The sequence below is a fragment of the Callorhinchus milii genome, unplaced genomic scaffold, assembly GCF_018977255.1.
Source record: "Callorhinchus milii isolate IMCB2004 unplaced genomic scaffold, IMCB_Cmil_1.0 Scaffold6, whole genome shotgun sequence".
NCBI classification, from domain to species: domain Eukaryota; kingdom Metazoa; phylum Chordata; class Chondrichthyes; order Chimaeriformes; family Callorhinchidae; genus Callorhinchus; species Callorhinchus milii.
In genome coordinates, this window is record NW_024704747.1 from 965,635 (window position 1) to 984,064 (window position 18,430).

At 47.9% G+C, this 18,430-nt stretch overlaps 1 protein-coding gene across 1 annotated transcript; it reads left to right on the top strand.

Annotated features, from left to right (window-relative positions):
* Positions 1–2,400: 2,400 nt before the first annotated feature.
* LOC103189640 (tubulin alpha-1C chain-like) lies at positions 2,401–11,964 on the top strand. The gene is made up of 4 exons (XM_007910097.2): positions 2,401–2,488; positions 9,498–9,729; positions 10,586–10,734; positions 10,830–11,964. Exons 1-4 carry the CDS (start codon positions 2,486–2,488, stop codon positions 11,805–11,807), a joined length of 1,362 nt encoding a protein of 453 aa, XP_007908288.1. The 5' UTR covers positions 2,401–2,485; the 3' UTR covers positions 11,808–11,964.
* Positions 11,965–18,430: the final 6,466 nt, after the last annotated feature.

Below are 18,430 nucleotides of genomic sequence, written 5' to 3' on the forward strand. Positions count from 1 at the left end.
TGATAATAACAATGACTGGATTGCCAGTGGCTGAAGATATGGGAGGTGGTGGGTGGGAGGGGGGAGAGGGGGTGAAAGAGCAGGAGAGGGTAAGCAAAGGGAAGTAATAAATAGTCCCAGCTCTTGAGCATCAGGACTCTCTGCCCATCAGTGCTCTCTCTCTCTTTTTTTTACGCAATGCTGCACATANCCCCCCGTCCCCCACCCTCCACCCTCCTCGCATCGCAAACGCCAGGGGTCCGGGTTCGATTCCCGGGCGGGGCGAAATCTCAGGCCAGTTCCCTTACTCCGCACCTCTCCGCTAACCGAGCAGTAACCAGGAACCTGGTTGTTTGTCGACCTGGGTTTGATTTCCGACAGGATGAAAGGTTGGATAGGTTTTCTTACCCCACACAAGTCTGTCTCCCAGCAGTAAGTAGGAACTCAGTTGTTAGTCGATTGGCGGATCGCTTTTCCAGGGGGTAATAATCCCTACAAAAAACAATAATAATTTGGTCACTCAATCCACAACTGTTTGTGGGACACTGCTGTGCGCAATTAGCTGCCGCGTTTCACCCACAAAGTATAGTCAATTCACGTTACAGTATATCCCGGGAAGCGCTTGGAGACATCTCGAAGATGTGATAATGGCGCTATATGAAATGCAAGGATTATTATTGTTATTATCGTGAGGGGAGTACGAGAGGTGAAAGGGAATGACTAAACAACGAGGTGGAAATCTTAAACGATGAAGAACCTGTGAAGCACTTCAGTTTCAATGTGATAAGACAAAATACAATTTATCTCCAGTTCCCTCTGCAGGTCACAAACTGCCCGACAGCAACAGCTGATTGTGACTGAAACAGACACACGATGGCAGCGTTGTGTTGTGCGTACACCGAGTGTGGACTCGCCTCGTTCTGATCCTGCGGGTGCTCAAAGCAACACAGTCATCCAAGTGAATAATCCTGGCCGTGAGATGGACTGACTTCCCCTTTGGATGGGGTGCTTTGACACCGAGTGACGCACCCCTCCCTCGCCTCCTTCAAGGCCCGTCTCAAGACCTTCCTTTTCGACCGTGCCTTCGGTCATCTTCCCTCCCCCGCCCTCCACCCCTCTCTGATCCAAACCCCCAGGTCAGATGCAAACCCCTCATTGCCCAGGGCCTTGGGACCACCTCCCGACGTGAAAGGCGCTGTATAAATGCAATTGGTTGTTGTCAATGAGCCATGACAAACCAAGATTGGTGATAATAATAATAATAATAATAATAATAATAATCCTTGCATTTGTATAGTGCCTTATCACATCGGAAGGATGTTCAAAGCGCTTCACGGGATATACTGTAATGTGGATTCATTGTGATTTTGTGGGCGAAACTCGGCAGCCAATTGCGCACAACCGGTCCCACAAACAGCCGTGGAACGAGTGACCAATTTTATTTGGGGGGATTGTTGGCCAGGACACCGGGAGAGAGACGCTCGACTTAGACGATGTGAATCCAAGTCCTGATGTGGGATAGATTCCAATCGCTGCTCTGCCTGATTTAGCTGATCTCGGTATCTGGGCTTAAGGGGATCTCGATGCAGGGAGGTACACCTGCTGTATATTGTCTGTGAGTCACAGCCTGTGAACCACACGAGGAGTGCATACGTGTCTGTCTATGCCTTGTGTGGATGTATAAATATCCCAGCCTTTTAATCTGGGATGTTACAATTATTCACACGCACTGTTGGGCACTATGGGCGTGAACTCACCACAGTCCAGGCTGATACTCAAGTGCATTACAACAACAACTTGGGATTTTTATAGTGCCCCTCACGTGGGGTAGAGTCCTGGAGTGCTGACTGGGTTATTATTGCAAGGGTGTAAATCCATTATTAATAATCCTTGCATTTGATACAGCGCCTTAATACGTCTTCGAGACGTCTCAAAGCGCTTCACAGAATATACTGTAAAGTGAATTGACTGTATATTTTGTGGTGAAACACGGCAGCCAATTGCGCACAGCAGTGTCCCCACAAACAGTCGTGTATTGAATGTCTAAATTATTTTTTTTTGGAGGATTAGTGACCCTGGAAAGCGATCCACCAATCGACTAACAATGGCATTCCTACTTACTGCTGGTAAACAGAGGCGCGCGGATTAAGGAGACTTGTGGGTCTCGCCCCACCCGGGAATCAAACCCAGGTCCTCTCACTTGTTTGCAGGATTCTACATTATTATGAATATTATAATAATGTGTGTGTGTGTGTGTGTGTGCCAGGGCTGTAGCCACACCTGGTGAGCTTGCCTGTGTGTGTACAGTATATTGCAGCCTGTCACACACACACCTGGAGTGTGGGCTGGCGTTGGGTGCCAGTCACACCTCCACTCTGGGTGTGGGAAGGTTAAATAGGAGAGGAGGGTGGGAGCACATCCATAAGTAGGAGCTCACAGGAACCCTTCATAGGCTCAGTGTGAGACACCAGCAAAGCCTTTCAGCTCCCAAACACCAGGCTTCACCATGGTAAGTCTGGGCTTCAGATATCTACTAACTAACAGTATGTGGGCAGTTTGTGAATGGCTGATTTGTCCTGAAATTTGGAGTGAAGGGGTTAGAAACATATGTGTGTGTGTGTCTGTCTGAAGTTTTTCTGGCAAGTGTGACTGTACAGGACATGAATCATTGCAATTTTCTGGGAATAAATCAAGTTTTGGGTGTTTAAAAAAACTCCTGTCCACTTGACAATTCCCACTTTTAACCCGTCATGTGCTTGGAATAAACAGAATTATAAATGTAAAAGGCAAATATGTATATAGATTTTTTTAATCAAAAATTGCAATTGGAAACGGAATCCGAAGGTCGAGGGAGGGGTTGGGGGGGGGGGGGGGGGGGTGGGGGGGGGGGAGAAAGGTTTGATTTCAAAATTGAAGTGTCCTTTTATTTAGTGACATTTTAAAGAGAAAAGAAAGAAATAAAGGTTAGTTCGGAGTTGGGAAATGCCAAAGTTTGGACACGGAATCTGGTGTGTGGGACCTTGCAGTTACTCACACTGACCACCAGGCGGCGCCCTGTTCTGTCAGGACATGTCATTCCAGACACAGGGAAATATCTGTATAATAATTAATAATCATCATTGCATTTGATATATCACCTAATCACGTCGCTGAGACGTCTCCAAGCGCTTCACAGAATGTGCTGTAACATGGAGCGACCCCCCCCCCCCTCCCCGCCTCCACCCCCCACCCCCCCCCCTCGCTGCTCGCTGCCGGGGACGAGCTAATAATCCAGAGCAACAGGACGCAGTATTAACATGACAACTAACGCAGTGGGTCGAGCGATCAGGAAAACGGCCTCACACTGAGCCTGTGAGCAGTGACGGGAACCAACAAGTCAGACGACAAGCGGAGGCTCTGACCTCCGGCGGAAGTCTGTGTAGTGACTGTGTATTTTGTGGGCGAAACGCGGCAGCCGATTGCGCACAGCAGAGTCCCCACAAACAGTCCTGGATTGAGCGACTACATTTTTAAAAATGTTTATGGAGGGATTGTTACCCCCGGAAAGTGATCCGCCAATCGACTAACAGCTGACTTCCTATTTATTACTGGTAAACAGAGTGTGTGGAGTAAGGAAACTTGCTTAAGGTTTATTCGGCCCTCCCGGGAATCGAACCCGGGTCCTCTCGCCTTGCGCGGCGAGCGCGCTAACCACTGCACTGCAGACTGAGAGTCCGTGACGATCCCTGAGATAGGGAAGGAGATCAAGATCACTAACTGCCCAAAATAGATAATAGATCGGGAGTAACCAAAATAGGCAGCAGGTTCATCTGAAACTTCAGTCACACGCCAGAGTTATCATAGAATATTGCCCCCCCCCACACACTCACTCACTCACTCACTCACTCACACTCACTCACTCACTCACACACACAGCCTTTTATATATAACCACATGAACTTGACGGCCGAGCGGCAAAGTGCTGTCAAACCCCAGCACAGGGATCGAGCCGCCCAAGGAATTTCGAGCCAGCTGTTCTAACAGCAGTCAATCCTGTTTGTGTGTGTAAGGGAGAGTGAGACAATAGCAATAACTTGCATTTATGCAGTTCCGGCCACGCAGACAAATAGGCGTCTCAAACACTGCGCAGAACATAATTGGTTAGAAACAATGCGAGAAAACACAGCGGTTAATCTGTGGGGAGAGACGTGTCTGATTGAGGCTAAAACCACAACAATGTGAGAAAGGAATTGGATATTTATCTGATGAAGGATAAAAGGATATGGGGAAATAGCAGGAAATTGGGATTGGATTCGAGAGCTCCAGTGGGGGAGGGAGTAGCAGCACAGACATGACCTTGTGTGCTGTAAACAGCCTGTGACGGGATGGACTGCTGTCACTGACTGCTCTCTGTAATAAATTGAGGGCATCGCAGGTTAAATTTAGCAAGTGATTAAGTATCATACAAGGCCGCTGTCACTTGCTGTATATAAGAGTGTTGCTGTGACTATGTTTATTTTGGAAAATGGACTGCGCAGGGAGGGAAACCTGTGGGGCACGATCGCTGGCGGACTTAACCCTGTCCTGAACACAAGGGCACTGAGGCCAGTTAGAGCCCCATCAGTTAACCCACCGACATCTGGACATCTGACTGAAACACAATTGGTTGTTTTTTTTTATCAAATAATAATAATAAAAATAATAATCCTTGCAACGGAGTAAGGAAACTTGCCCGTGGTTTTGCCCTGCTCAGGAATCAAACTCGGGTCCTCTCGCTTGCGCGGCGAGTGCTCTGGTCACGAGACTATGGAACCAAATCAACACCAAAGCAGATTGGAGCGTTGGGGGTGGGGGGGGGGGGGTTGAGGGGAGCGAGGAAAGAGGAAGAGAGACGCTGAGGCTCTGGGCGACCTTCCACTCAGATACCAGTCTGACGTGCTGAGACAAGCGCACCAGATCATCAACACTCCGGGAGGCGTGTGGGTTTAGCATTTATGTTTCACACAAAACCTTCAGCCGTGTTTCTCTTAACTCTCTAACTTACCCCACACGCCTCTGCAGTAAGTGGGAGCCCGGTTGTTAGGTCGATCGGTGGATCGCTTTCCGGGTGGGGGTAATAAGCCCTCCAAAAAAAAAAAAAAAAAATGGGTCACACAATCCACGACTGTTCGTGGGACACTGCCGTGTGCAATTGGCTGCCACGTTTAGCCCAGAAAATACAGTCACTCCACTTTACATTGTATTCTGTGAAGCGCTTTGAGACGTCTGAACGATGATAAGGCGATATATCAAATGCAAGGATTATTATCCCAACCCCAATATTATCCTGAGTATTATTATAATTAATGAATCAATATTAATATTATTAATCATATGTATTTCAAGATCAATATAAAAGGACACAGGGAAAGAGCAAGGGAATGGGATTAGAGGAGAGAGCTCCAATGCCTTGGCCACCGACAGGTGCTCCGCAGTGAGACTGCGCTTATTATTGTGTCTCATGTGAGCAACAGCTGAGGAACAGGTTATTCGGGGAGTGTGTCAGCACAGTTGCTGCACCCTTTACATTCCTTCCCCCGCGCCGTACATGTTGTTTTCTGTGTTGGAGCGGGTGAGAGTGTGGGGGAAGGGAGGAGAGAAAAAGAAAGAGAGAGAGAGAGAGAGAGAGGGATTGAATGGAGAAAGCTGTTAGAGGAGTCTCCACACACGGGACATTTAAAAAAAAAGGTGCATGAAAGCTGCTACACAAGGAGTCCCGTAGAGTAGTGGTTAGAGCCCCCGCCTCGCAAGCGAGAGGACCCGAGCCCGCGGGCAGGGCGAAACCTTGGGCAAGTTTCCTTACGCCACACGCCTCTGTTTACCAGCAATAAGTAGGAACCTGGGTGTTAGTTGGTTGGAGAATCGCTTTCTGGGGGTAATAATATCCCCCCAAACAAAAATTGGTCACTCAACCCACGGCTGTTTGCGGGGGACGCTGCTGTGCGCAATTGGCTGCCGCGTTTCGCCCACAGAATACACAGTCACGACACTTTACAGTATATTCTGCGAAGCGCTTTGAGACGTCTCGACGGTGTGATAAAGGGGCTGTTTCGGGTGAACTTTAAAGCGCTCATCCTTGCCGTGAATTCAAGGTGAATGCACAATACCGCCCTACCTCCTGCTCGCTCACTCCCAGCCCTCTGGAGCAATGCTTCGGTGAGGTCATCTGAGGCCCCAAATTCCACACCGTCGCAGCCTTAAGATGTTGGATTGAAAGAACATAAGAACATAAGAATTGTTAGATGAAAGAAGACCAAGGTCCATCCTGTCCTGGCAGTTGCTTGACATGTCGTGTCCCAAACTATGCACCGTATTTCCTAACAGACATCTCCCTCGTTTACTTTTGAAAGAATCACCACTTTCTGCTTCCACCGGCTGTCGGTCTCCCCAGGGAGCCTGTTCCATCCGTTTACTAGTTGTTTTCACCGTGATAGTGTTTCCGCAGCTTTCTAACGGTCCACCGACAAATCTGTCTGGACCTCCTCAAAATCTACCGCTCCACTCCAGCCTCGGCCAAGTCGTCCTTCTACTCCAGGATAATCCTGGAGGCGAAGAACAACCCCAGGCTACTGTTTTCTACCACATCCCGACTCCTCCGTCCCCCCCGCCACCCCGCGCAGGTCATCTCCTCCAACCTTCACTGCGAGGAGATGCTGGATTTCCTTGAATCCAAGATCAAGGGAATTCACTCCGCGGTCACTTCCCCTCCAACATCCACCCAACCCCCACCCCCTCCCTCCCACACTCCGACTCCTACCCATCCTCCCCTACACACTTTCGTACCCGTTTCCCCATCCTCTGTCACCAAACTCATCCTATCCCTGAAACCCACCACCTGCTCCCTTGACCCCATCCCCACTCCACTCCTTATCTCCCAGCTCCACCTCCTGCCCCACATATCACAGACATCGTCAACCTGTCCCTCTCCTCTGGCTCTGTCCCCATTCCCTTAAAAACTGCCATCATCACTCCCACCGACATCTGTCCGACACCGAGTCCTGGACGAGAGACAACTTTCTTCAGCTCAACGTGCGTAAAACCGAGGCCCTCCTGATTGGCTCACGTCAGCGCCTCCGCACCTCAGGCGCTGACAGCATCAGCTCCGCACTCTCCACCTCTCAAAGCCATCAGGAATCTCGGGGTTCTGTTCGACCCTGAGCTGTCCTTTCTCCCTCATATCTGCGCCACAACTGGCACCGCCTTCCATCACCTCCGAAACATCGCCAGACTACGGCACTACCTCACCCCTCACGCGGCTGAAACTCTGGTCCACGCCTTTGTCACCTCAAGGCTGGACTATGGGAACTCTCTCCTCGCGGCCTTCCCGGCCCTCCCTCCACACTGCAGGTCATTCAGAACTCTGCAGCTCATGTACTGTCCCGCACCAGACACCGCGACCACATCACTCCCACCCTCGCCCTCACCCTCACCCTCGCTCACCTCCACTGGCTCCCCATCCCCCAGAGGATCGAATTCAAGATCCTCATCCTCACCTACAAGGCCATTCACGGCCTCACTCCCTCCTACCTCTCCGACCTACTATCCCCCTACCTACCTGCCCGTACCCTCCGTTCCTCCGGCTCCGGTCTGCTCCACATCCCCCGCCCCAACCGCCCGACCATCAGTGGCCTTCAGCCTCTCAGCCCCGAGGCTCTGGAACTCCATCCCCAGTGCCTTCGCCGATTCCTCCCTTTCCTCCTTCAAGGCCGGTCTCAAGGCCTTTCTCTTCGACTGTGCCTTCAGCTCCGCTCTCGACTCTCTACCCCCTCCTCGCTCCCTCCCTTCCCTCCCCTCACCCTGACCATTTCCCCCCTCCTCGCTCCCTCCCTTCCCTCCCGTCACCATTTCCCCCCAATGCTCGGGTCCTGACCCAACTGTCCAGCGCCTTGGGACGTCCTCCCGACGTGAAAGGCGCTCTATAAATGGAATCTTGTTGTTGTTGTTGTTAAAAGTTAAGGTTGTGAAGAATTTTTTGGGGGGAGTAAATTTCTTGATTTAAAAGTTTTTCTGCAATTCTTAATAAACTGGGTTCTAAATTAAGATTAAAATTTTGAACGATCTCCAGAATCACTTAAATATTAATACAGTTCTCTTAATGCTGAGATCCTCAGAATTTTTAATCTTAGGAGGAAGTGGAGGGCGAGAGAGAGAGAGAGAGAGAGAGAAAGACAAGTCCACACTTGAGATGCACAGCTTTACGTGTCCACTTAAAAGAAACGTAGAGCCCCAGATCAGGACAGACTATAGTTGCCGTACGATTTTTCTACGATGCTAGAAAAATAATAATAATTCTTGCATTTGATCTTGCATTTATCACGTCGCCGAGACGTCTCGAAGCCCTTCACAGAATACGCTGTAAAGCGTAGCGACTGTGTAGTTTGTGGGCAAAAAAAATTTACGTTGCTGTCACCGGGTAAAATACTGGTTGGGTGGTGTGAAATTTCTTCCCTTTGAGCCATCGCAGTGAAATGACTATGAGCACCTGGTACAAGCAGCAACAAACCACTCGATGCAATTAATGTGACATACTGATACCTTTAACCTACTTACATGCAGAATCACCTTCACTTAATCGTTGGTGGGAAAGGGTGGGGGGGGAAGGGGAGCCTTGACTGACTGGATGGCGGCCCAGACAGGATCGCACAACGCCTTTGCTTTCAGATAGGGAGGACGTGACGATGATTCAGCTGGGCCCCAACCCCTCTGACGCCTCGCTTTTCTGTCTGTTTAATGACCGCACGCTGTGTAACAATAACAATCCTTCGTTTGATATCGCTCCTTATCCCATCGAGACGTCGCAAAGCGCTCCACAGAATATACTGTCAGGCGCAGCGACTGGGTGTGTTGTGGGCGAAACGCGGCAGCCAATCGTGCACAGCAGCGTCCCCACAACCAGTCGTGGATTAAGTGCCCAAACTTTTATTTTATTTTTAAAATATATATACATTTTTAAAGATGTTACCCGTTAAATATTTCGACTGCGCAACAATAACTCATATCAAATACAAGTTTTTTTCTAAAAAGGTATTGACCATCCCGTTCTTGACGCCCTGTCTGAATCCATGCGTTTCGCCCACAAAATACATAGTCATTACACTTTACAGGGTATCCTGTGAAGCGCTTTGAGACGTCTTGAAGACATGATGAGGCGCTGTATCAAATGCGAGGATTTTTAGTACGATTCACCCCAAACCTCCTTCTGATTTCTGGCTGCTGTAGATTGGTTGTTATGTTTGCCTCCAGAACAATAATCCTTTAATTTCCAGTTAATCTCCTGTGATCTCCTTGTTGCATCTGGTGCACAATAAACACACATGTACACACGTCCCCATGTGTAAACGTGTGTGTACTGTGTGCCACGTGCAAATGTTTGATTGTTACTTACATGGTTAAGGGCCGTTGTAATTCCCTCCGTGCACATGGTTTACACCTGACGCATAATGCGGTGTGGTACGGAAGCCCAAGGTAACCTTTCCTCTGTCGTCTCTCTCTCTCTCCAGCGTGAATGTATCTCTATCCATGTTGGCCAAGCCGGTGTCCAGATGGGCAATGCCTGCTGGGAGCTGTACTGCCTGGAACATGGCATCCAGCCTGACGGGCAGATGATCAAGGGTCAAAAAGTGAAGACCATCGGGATATCGGACGACTCCTTCACCACGTTCTTCAGTGAGACGGGATCTGGGAAGCACGTGCCCAGAGCCGTCCTTGTGGACCTGGAGCCCACAGTGATCGGTCAGTACAGTACAGAGAGCTCACTGGCTCACATGTCCTTCATCTGCCATTGGTTGGTTATGGTCAGTCGCCGCTGGAGGAGGCTATTTGGCCCATTGTGTCTGTATCACTGCCCCCTGCATCGTCGTAGTTTATTATTAATCACACTTTCCAGCTCTCTCCCCATGTCTTACCACCACCCTCCCTGCCCTCTTGCGTTCCATTAAATGTTAAGAAAGGGCAGCCAAATTGTTTGTATCGATAGCTCAATGGACTCTGGCCTGCTCCATGTCCCCCAACCTAGCCTGCCCGCTTCACCATCAGTAGTCGGGCCTTTGGCCTCTCTTCACCACCTTTGGAACTCCATCCCAGAGCCCCTTTGCTTGCCCCCTCCCTTGCCTCATTCAAGGCCCGTCTCAAGACCCTATTCGACTGTGCTTTCAGTCACCCTCCAACCCCTACCCTCCTGCCCTCCATTCCTCTTGATACCAAACCCCAGATTGGGTCCAAATCCCTGAATGTCCAGCTCCTTGGACGTTCCTCCCGTGATTGAAATGTAATTTGCTGCTGTTGTTGTCCCTTCATAATATACTGGGCCTGTTTGTCTAATAGTAATGCACGCATTTGACATAGCGCCTTATCAAGTCGTTGAGACGGCTCAAAGTGCTTCACCAAACAAGGCAAGGAGGAGAATTTCAGAAGGTTGACCAAATGCATATAGTCAGAGAGGGGGTTTTGAGAGAAGAGAGAGAGAGAGAGTGCAGAGGGGTTTTGGGAGAACGGATCGGAGAGCAGGGCAGAGCAGTTGAAGGTTGACTACTCGAATGCAGCAAACACAGAACCCTGGAATGTAACCTCTGCTGGGTCTAACTTCCAGATGAGATCCGTACTGGTATCTATCGCCAGCTGTTCCACCCCGAGCAGCTCATCAGTGGCAAGGAAGATGCTGCCAATAACTACGCCCGTGGGCACTACACCATTGGCAAGGAGATCATTGATTCTGTCCTAGACAGGATCCGCAAGCTGGTAAGCCATTCCTCCTGCACGACTCGCAATGACATCCAGATCTGCGGGTTTTGACTTTGACTAATGCCAATGCCTGTTTGTGGTCTCTTCTGTAGGCGGACCAGTGCACTGGGCTCCAGGGTTTCCTTGTCTTCCACAGCTTCGGGGGAGGCACTGGCTCCGGCTTCACTTCCCTGCTGATGGAGCGTCTCTCTGTTGACTTTGGCAAGAAATCGAAGCTGGAGTTCTCCATCTACCCTGCTCCTCAGGTCTCCACAGCGGTGGTGGAACCCTACAACTCCATCCTCACCACCCACACCACCCTCGAGCACTCAGACTGTGCCTTCATGGTAGATAATGAAGCCATCTATGATATCTGTCGTAGAAATCTGGACATTGAACGTCCAACTTACACTAACCTAAATAGACTCATTAGCCAGATTGTCTCCTCTATTACAGCATCCCTTCGCTTTGACGGTGCTCTGAATGTAGATCTGACCGAGTTCCAGACCAATTTAGTGCCATACCCACGTATCCACTTCCCTCTCGCCACCTATGCCCCTGTGATCTCGGCTGAGAAAGCTTACCATGAGCAGCTGTCTGTGGCTGAGATCACCAACTCCTGCTTTGAGCCAGCCAACCAGATGGTCAAGTGTGACCCTCGTCATGGCAAGTACATGGCATGTTGCCTGCTCTACCGAGGTGACGTAGTGCCAAAAGACGTCAACTGTGCTATTGCTGCCATCAAAACCAAACGTTCCATTCAGTTTGTGGACTGGTGCCCAACTGGGTTCAAGGTTGGCATCAACTACCAGCCTCCCACTGTGGTGCCCGGTGGTGACCTGGCCAAGGTGCAGCGTGCAGTGTGTATGCTGAGCAACACCACAGCCATAGCTGAAGCCTGGGCTCGGCTTGACCACAAGTTTGATCTAATGTATGCCAAGCGTGCCTTTGTGCACTGGTACGTGGGGGAGGGGATGGAGGAGGGGGAGTTCTCCGAGGCTCGTGAGGACATGGCGGCCTTGGAAAAGGACTATGAGGAGGTGGGTATCGACTCTTTTGAGGGTGATGAAGAGGGAGATGAAGAATATTAATAGGATTCTGACCTAATTCACGAATGAGGTTTCATAAAGTTAGGCTCTGTTTTGTTTTTAGAACTGATAAGAGTTGAATGAAAGTTGGGCTAAGGTAACGGGCGACTGAGAAAGTCCTATTTTCTATCTTATTTATTAAAACATATTTTGAGCCCAATTTTGGTGTTTATTCGTTTTATAATAATCCTGAGGTAAAGAGACTTTGTGAGCGAGTTCCGCTCTCTCTCTCTCTCTCGGTCTGTCTGTCTGGATATGTGTATATTCCACTATCTCTGTCCGTGTTTTTCTCTCTGTATGCGTGGGACTGTCTCATGCTCTTTTTGTATGTGCGTGTCTCTCTCTATTTGTGCGTGTGTGTACACATCCCTCGCTATTTCTCTCTCTCTCTCCTTGTGTATGCATTTCTCTCTTTGTACGTCTACGTGTTTAGAATCTCCATCTTTCCCGTGAGACGTTAACCAAGGTCCCACCTGCCTTTCAAGGTGGACGTTAAAGATCCCATGTTGCTGTTCGAAAAGAGGAAGGGGTTTCTCTCCCGGCGTCTTGGCCAACAATTCCCCCAAATAAAATCGGTCACACAATCCGCGTGGGTTTGTGGACGCTGCTGCGTGCAATTGGCTGCCGCATTTCGCCCATAAAATACACGGTCACTGCACTTTATATCTTGTGATGCGCTTTGAGGAGGAAGGAGTTGTGGAACAGCCACCCAAAGGTGGCCTGTACCTAACTTGACGCAAATCTGGACATGATGAACACGTGTTCAATACAGAACGTAAGCTCAAGAAATGTGACACTCAACCTGTGTCGGCAACGTCTCACAATGGTGAGCTGAGGAGTCAATTCAATGATGGTCCTTGCTGCACTGTCCCTGTACCGTAACTGAAGCTTTGAGTAAAACAACACCTCTCAACCATAATTGTCTTGCCTGAGGATGGGCGGCTTCAAAGATGTTCTTGACTCACAAGGTCACAACAGAGGTTCCAGGTGAAGAACGCCCAACTCATCTTATCCTTACAGCACCCAACCCTAATGATAATCATCCTTTTGGTATAGCACCTTATCATGTCGTTGAGACGTCTCGAAGCACTTCACAGAATGTACTGTAAAGTGCAGTGACTGTGCATATTTTCTGGGCGAAATGCAACAGCCAATTGCGCACAGCAGTGCCCCACGAACAGTCGTGGATTGAGTGACCACTTTTTTTTTTAAGAAAGGGTTTAACACCCCCAGAAAAGCGATCCGTCAATCGACTAACAACCGGGTTCCTGTTTACTGTTGGGTAAACAGAGGCGTGTGTGTGGAGTAAGGAAACTTGCCTAAGGTTTCGCCCTGCCCGGCACATCTATTTTTATCTCGTCTACAAGCTCTCTGAGATACCAACCCGTGTGAAACCTTCCTATTGGGATGGAATCATTGTAAATCCCTTCCTCGCTCACTCTCGCTTGCCCTGACATTTTATTTTGTGAAGGATTTTTTGTGTGTGTGAGATATGGAAGCTAGGAGCGAATCAGAGCAAGTGAGTCGATCTGAGGCAGACTGCCGTGGGCCAGGGAGGGGAAGGATAAAGTGGGTACCTCCCAATTTACATTCCTCTATGGGGTGGGGTGCCACTGCAACTTTGAGACAGAAACTGGGTGTGAAACTACTAAAAATTACTTTCAAGCAGAAATGATGGTCATTGCTTGTCTGAACTTTTTCTTGTTCCTCCTAAGCTTATAAACCCCGGTGCCTTACACGCCCTGTATCCTCACTGTGCCCAAATAACCAGTCATTACACCACCTTGTGACTTCTTATTTTATAATAATACTTATATTTCACACAGCGCCTCATCGCGTCGTGCAGACGTCTCAAAGGGCTTCACAGAATATACTTTATAGTGGAGTGACTGTGTATTTTGTGGATGATTTTCTCCAGATCGGGAACTCTCCCTCAGGTTTCCTTTCCTCTGAACTCTACAAGACTCTTACTTCACTCTTCCCTTCCTCCAACACTCTGCGGCTAATCAAACAGCCAGAACTCAACACTAATTTAGGGTCAACTAACCTCCATTTTCTGACTTACGAAATCTTCTATTATGTTGTATTGTACAGTTCACAATATCTCAACTTCTCATCATGTTAACTGTTTCATAACACACTGCAATATGTTACACCTTGTAACTCGCTCCTATTATTCTATATGGGAATCCTGTAGCGCTCTGGTCAGAGCGCTCCCCTCGCAAGTGAGAGGACCCGGGTTCGATTCCCGGGCGGGGCAAAACCTAAGGCAAATTTCCTTACTCCACACACGTCTCTGTTTACACAGCAGTCAGTAAGAACCCGGTTGTCAGTCGGTGGGCGGATCACTTACCGGGGGTAATATTTCCTCCAAAACAAATAAATCAAAATAATAATAATTTGGTCACTCAATCCACTGCTGTGCGCAATTGCTGTTTCACCCACAAAATGCAGCGAATCCACTTTACAGTGTATCCTGTGAAGCACTTTGAGACATCTCAACAACATGATAAGGCACTTATAATAAGGAATATACAAACCTCTCAATAAGATTCCAGCCATTAACTCACTGATAGGGATCTGATATTTCTATATGCAGCATAACCCCTGCCCCCCAAAAAAACTTTCGATTAGATTCTAGCCTGTAACTCACTCCAAAGATAATCTATATGTGTAAATATATATACACACACAAATACACAACTCTCACTCACCTCTTCGGTTAGATTTCAGCCTGGTAACTCACTCCCCAGGATCTGGTTTCAAAACTATGTGACCCTGTCTCTGTAAGTACTGGTTACAGAGAGAGAGCTTTTTTTAAATGTTATGAAGGAAGGGCAACCAAATTGTTTCTGATAGCTCAATGTAATGTCTCCCATCCTGCCTGCCCTACCATCAGACACCAGGCCTTCAGCCTTTCCAACCTTTGGAACCATCCCAGTCCCTTCACCTCGCCTCGCCCCCTGCCTCGCCTCCTTCAAAGCCCGTCTCAATATCCTCCCCTTCGACCTCGCCTTTGGTTACCCTCCTACCCCTACTCTCCCTGCCCTCCACCCCTCCTGATACCAACCCCCAGCTCTGGTCCAAATCCCCGACTATCCAGTCCTCTTGGAACGCCCTCCCGACTTGAAAGGCTCCGTGTAAATGTCATTTCGTGTTGTATCAGGGAAACGCTGTAACATTGGGGAACTTGTGTGCGACAATGTCTGTCACTACGCTACAGGACTCCATGTGAACGGAGGAACTTACATAACTTGTGACATGCTGACGGTTCCTCAGAGATGTACACTGCTGATTGCAGTCTGTGTTGCGATGGGGTGGGTGGGGGGGGGGGAAGAGACGAAAAAAAATCAAGGAGACATCTTTGTGCTTAAATTGCAAAACCAAGCTGTATTTGGGTTTACAGTTCTCTACGTTCTCGAAGTTTAAATACAGGAGCAATGATTAAAACAAAAATTACAATTTATTAAAAATAAAAGTGAGTTTAAAAGACTTTGGTTTAAATAAAATCAATCCATATTCTGCCTGGAATGTACATACACTAAAACCCTGGCTAGCCGGGCTACTTGGGATTGGGTCGGGTTGGGGGGGTGGAGAGGGCGTGGTGAGGGGGAGGAGATCCCATTCGATGAGCCGGAATTTCTGGCTAAGTATAATTATTGCCATTAATGCACTGACCAGCATTTCTCGACACTGCGTTCATTTTTATGCACAAATGTACAGTGTGTGGACCTCAGCTATCTTCTGCCCACTCACCAAAGCAGGCCTACACGTAGACAATGTGTAACGGAGCCAGGCTAGTGAGGAGGGTGAGGTGGGGAGCTGTGGGCATCATGTGGGCTATTCATGGTGGCGTTGGCACGTGCCAGGAGAGTTGGGCTGGCGGGAGACTACATTCAGGCAGGTGGGCTCACAGAACTTTTTTTTTAATCTGGGCCTTATCAGGTTCATATTCCAGATACCTGGAGTCTGATAAACCAGAGATTTACTGTACCTACACTACCACTGGTTAAAGTTAGTGATTTAGCCAAGTTACAGAAAACCAACCTAACTCTTTGAAGACCGAAGGGATCGGAAGTGAAATAATCAAGATGCATCCAACGGATGGAGATCAACAACCTAATAAAATGTTCAACACACGGACACACAGAGAGTGTGTACGGCACACTACACACGACCCTCACACCACACAGAGGTGTACAGAGAGTGCAGACTTTACAGAGAGCGGTTGGTGAGTGTGTAATGCACAATGCAGGGGAGGCAGATTCAAAATGGAAATTGATAGCGGTCTGACAAAGAACTCTATTAAGGGATGTGAGAGATGGTAACCGTTGAGATAAAAACTGTTAAGACTGGCGAGATGGACGCAATGGTCTTTGTCAGTCCTCTACATTCCTAGGTTCAGTGCAGCGATCATATATACAAAGGCAACATGAAATGGAAGAAGAAAGCACTACATGTGTGTTCAGGCCATACACATGCGAAGAGAGGTGCGGGTAAGGTGTTGGGAACAGTCTAAGAGTAGGAGTCTTTTTGGAAGGAGCAGTCAATTCAATCCACTGCATTACTGACAGGAGGCTGAGCACGAGCACTAGTCAAATTCAAAGCAATGAAAGTCTCCGATTCAGATGAACTCAGAGAGAGTGCGTGGAATCCTAATGAATCTCTTGCTTCCGATAATTAAAACAGACTTAAAACAAAATCAAGCCAAACATTTTGTAACAGGATGACCATCAGATAAATTCAAAAGTGCATGCATGCTCACGTCCAGTTTTCCTAATACTTATATAAAATCGAGAGCAGCAGAGACCTGAAATTCCACCCAGTCTTAGCCTGTGACACCGCAATGTTGCAACTCTGCCCCAGCAACAATAATAATCCTTGCACTTCATACAGCGCCTTATCACGTCTTCGAGATGTCTCAAAGCGCTTCACAGAATATATCCTAAAGTGTAGTGACTGTATATTTTGTGAGCAAAAGGCGGCAGCCAATTGCGCACAGCAGCGTCCCATAAACAGTCGTGGATTGAGTGACCAAATTATTATTTTTTTTGAAGGGATTATTACCCCCGAAAAAATGATCCGCCAATCGACTAACAACCGGGTTCCGACTTACTGCTGGGTAAACAGAGGTGTGTGAAGGCAGGAAACTTGCCCAACGGTTCGCCCTGCCCGGGAATCGAAACTTGGTCCTCTCGCTTGCAAGCGCGCCATCCACTATGCTTCAGGACTCCACGGATAAAACTGGGATGGAGCCAGAATGTAATGTTCTTACATTACATTTAGATATAAAGGTCAGGATCCAATTTCTCTCCAAAGTGAGATACCATATAATTAGGGAGGTGTGGTCCATTATAGTGTAAGTAAAGGCATGTGTTAAAAGGAAATTACAAATGTCCTTAATTTTTTAAGAAACCACTAATTCTTTTCACTGGTTAGGCAAGCTTCCTTACTGCACAAGTCTCTGCTTACCTAGCATTAAGTAGGAACCCAGTTGTTAATCGATTGGTGGATCGTTTTCTCCGGGGATAATAATCTCTTCAAAGAAAATAAAATATAAAAATAATTTGGTCACTTAATCCATGACGGTTCGTGGAACACTGCTGTGCACAATTGGATGCTGCATTTCACCCATAAAACATATTATATTCTGTGAAGCACTTAAGAGATTTCTAGAAGATGTTATAAGGCGCTATAATAATAAATAATAATCCTTGCATTTGATATAGCACTTTTCACATCTTCTAGACAGTTTGCAATATTCTATACCGATCAAATAGGAGCTTTTGGTTAGTCTCCAGAAACTAATGCCCAAACTGAATCCATTGTCTTTCTATAGATCAAAGATGATATTTTTGTCTTTTCACTTCCAGAAACACACATAATATTTACGGGTTATGAAGGGAGCAGATGGGCCGGTTGCGGCTCGTGGGCCGTCAGTTAGACCACCCTGTTATATTATATTACAGAGATTATATTACAGAAAATGGGGAGGAATATTCACACTTTACGAGTCACCAAAGATAAGCCTCCTGCGTGTGATTGGGATCTCTGTAGGAGTAGTTGGGTGGTGGCTGTGCTCTCTCTAATCCATTGGTCCCTCGCTCACTGCGCCTGGCTGTGGGGTATTGGGGGTCCGGGCATGGAATGGAACCCACATACCCAGGCACCTTCCCCAGAGCTGATCAGTTTAGTAAGAAAAATAAAATAAAACTGTCCCGGCTGTACTGTACCATTCCAGCCAAGGCTGAATTGATTACATTTAACAGTGATATTTTTTGGCCAACTGGGTGTCTGACACATGCGGAAACCCATCACCATGCTTAAGAGTCTCCAAACTAAGCTGAGAACACCTACAGCATGCATCCCACCAACAGTAGTGATATAAGCAGGTGAGGATTGGGGGAATGAGCAGAGCAGAGGATTCCTCCAAACACAGGCAGCTGATTATTTCCTTGACTCCCCACCCCACCCACCACCCCATTCTAAATTTGGGGGAAAGAAAGAGAGCGATCTTTAAGCGTTTGTGACTCTGGTGTAAACTTGAGACGAGGAACAGTTCCAATCAGATTGAAGGCAGTGGTCTGCGCTCAATTATTTATCTCAATTACATGCCGCTCTTCTCA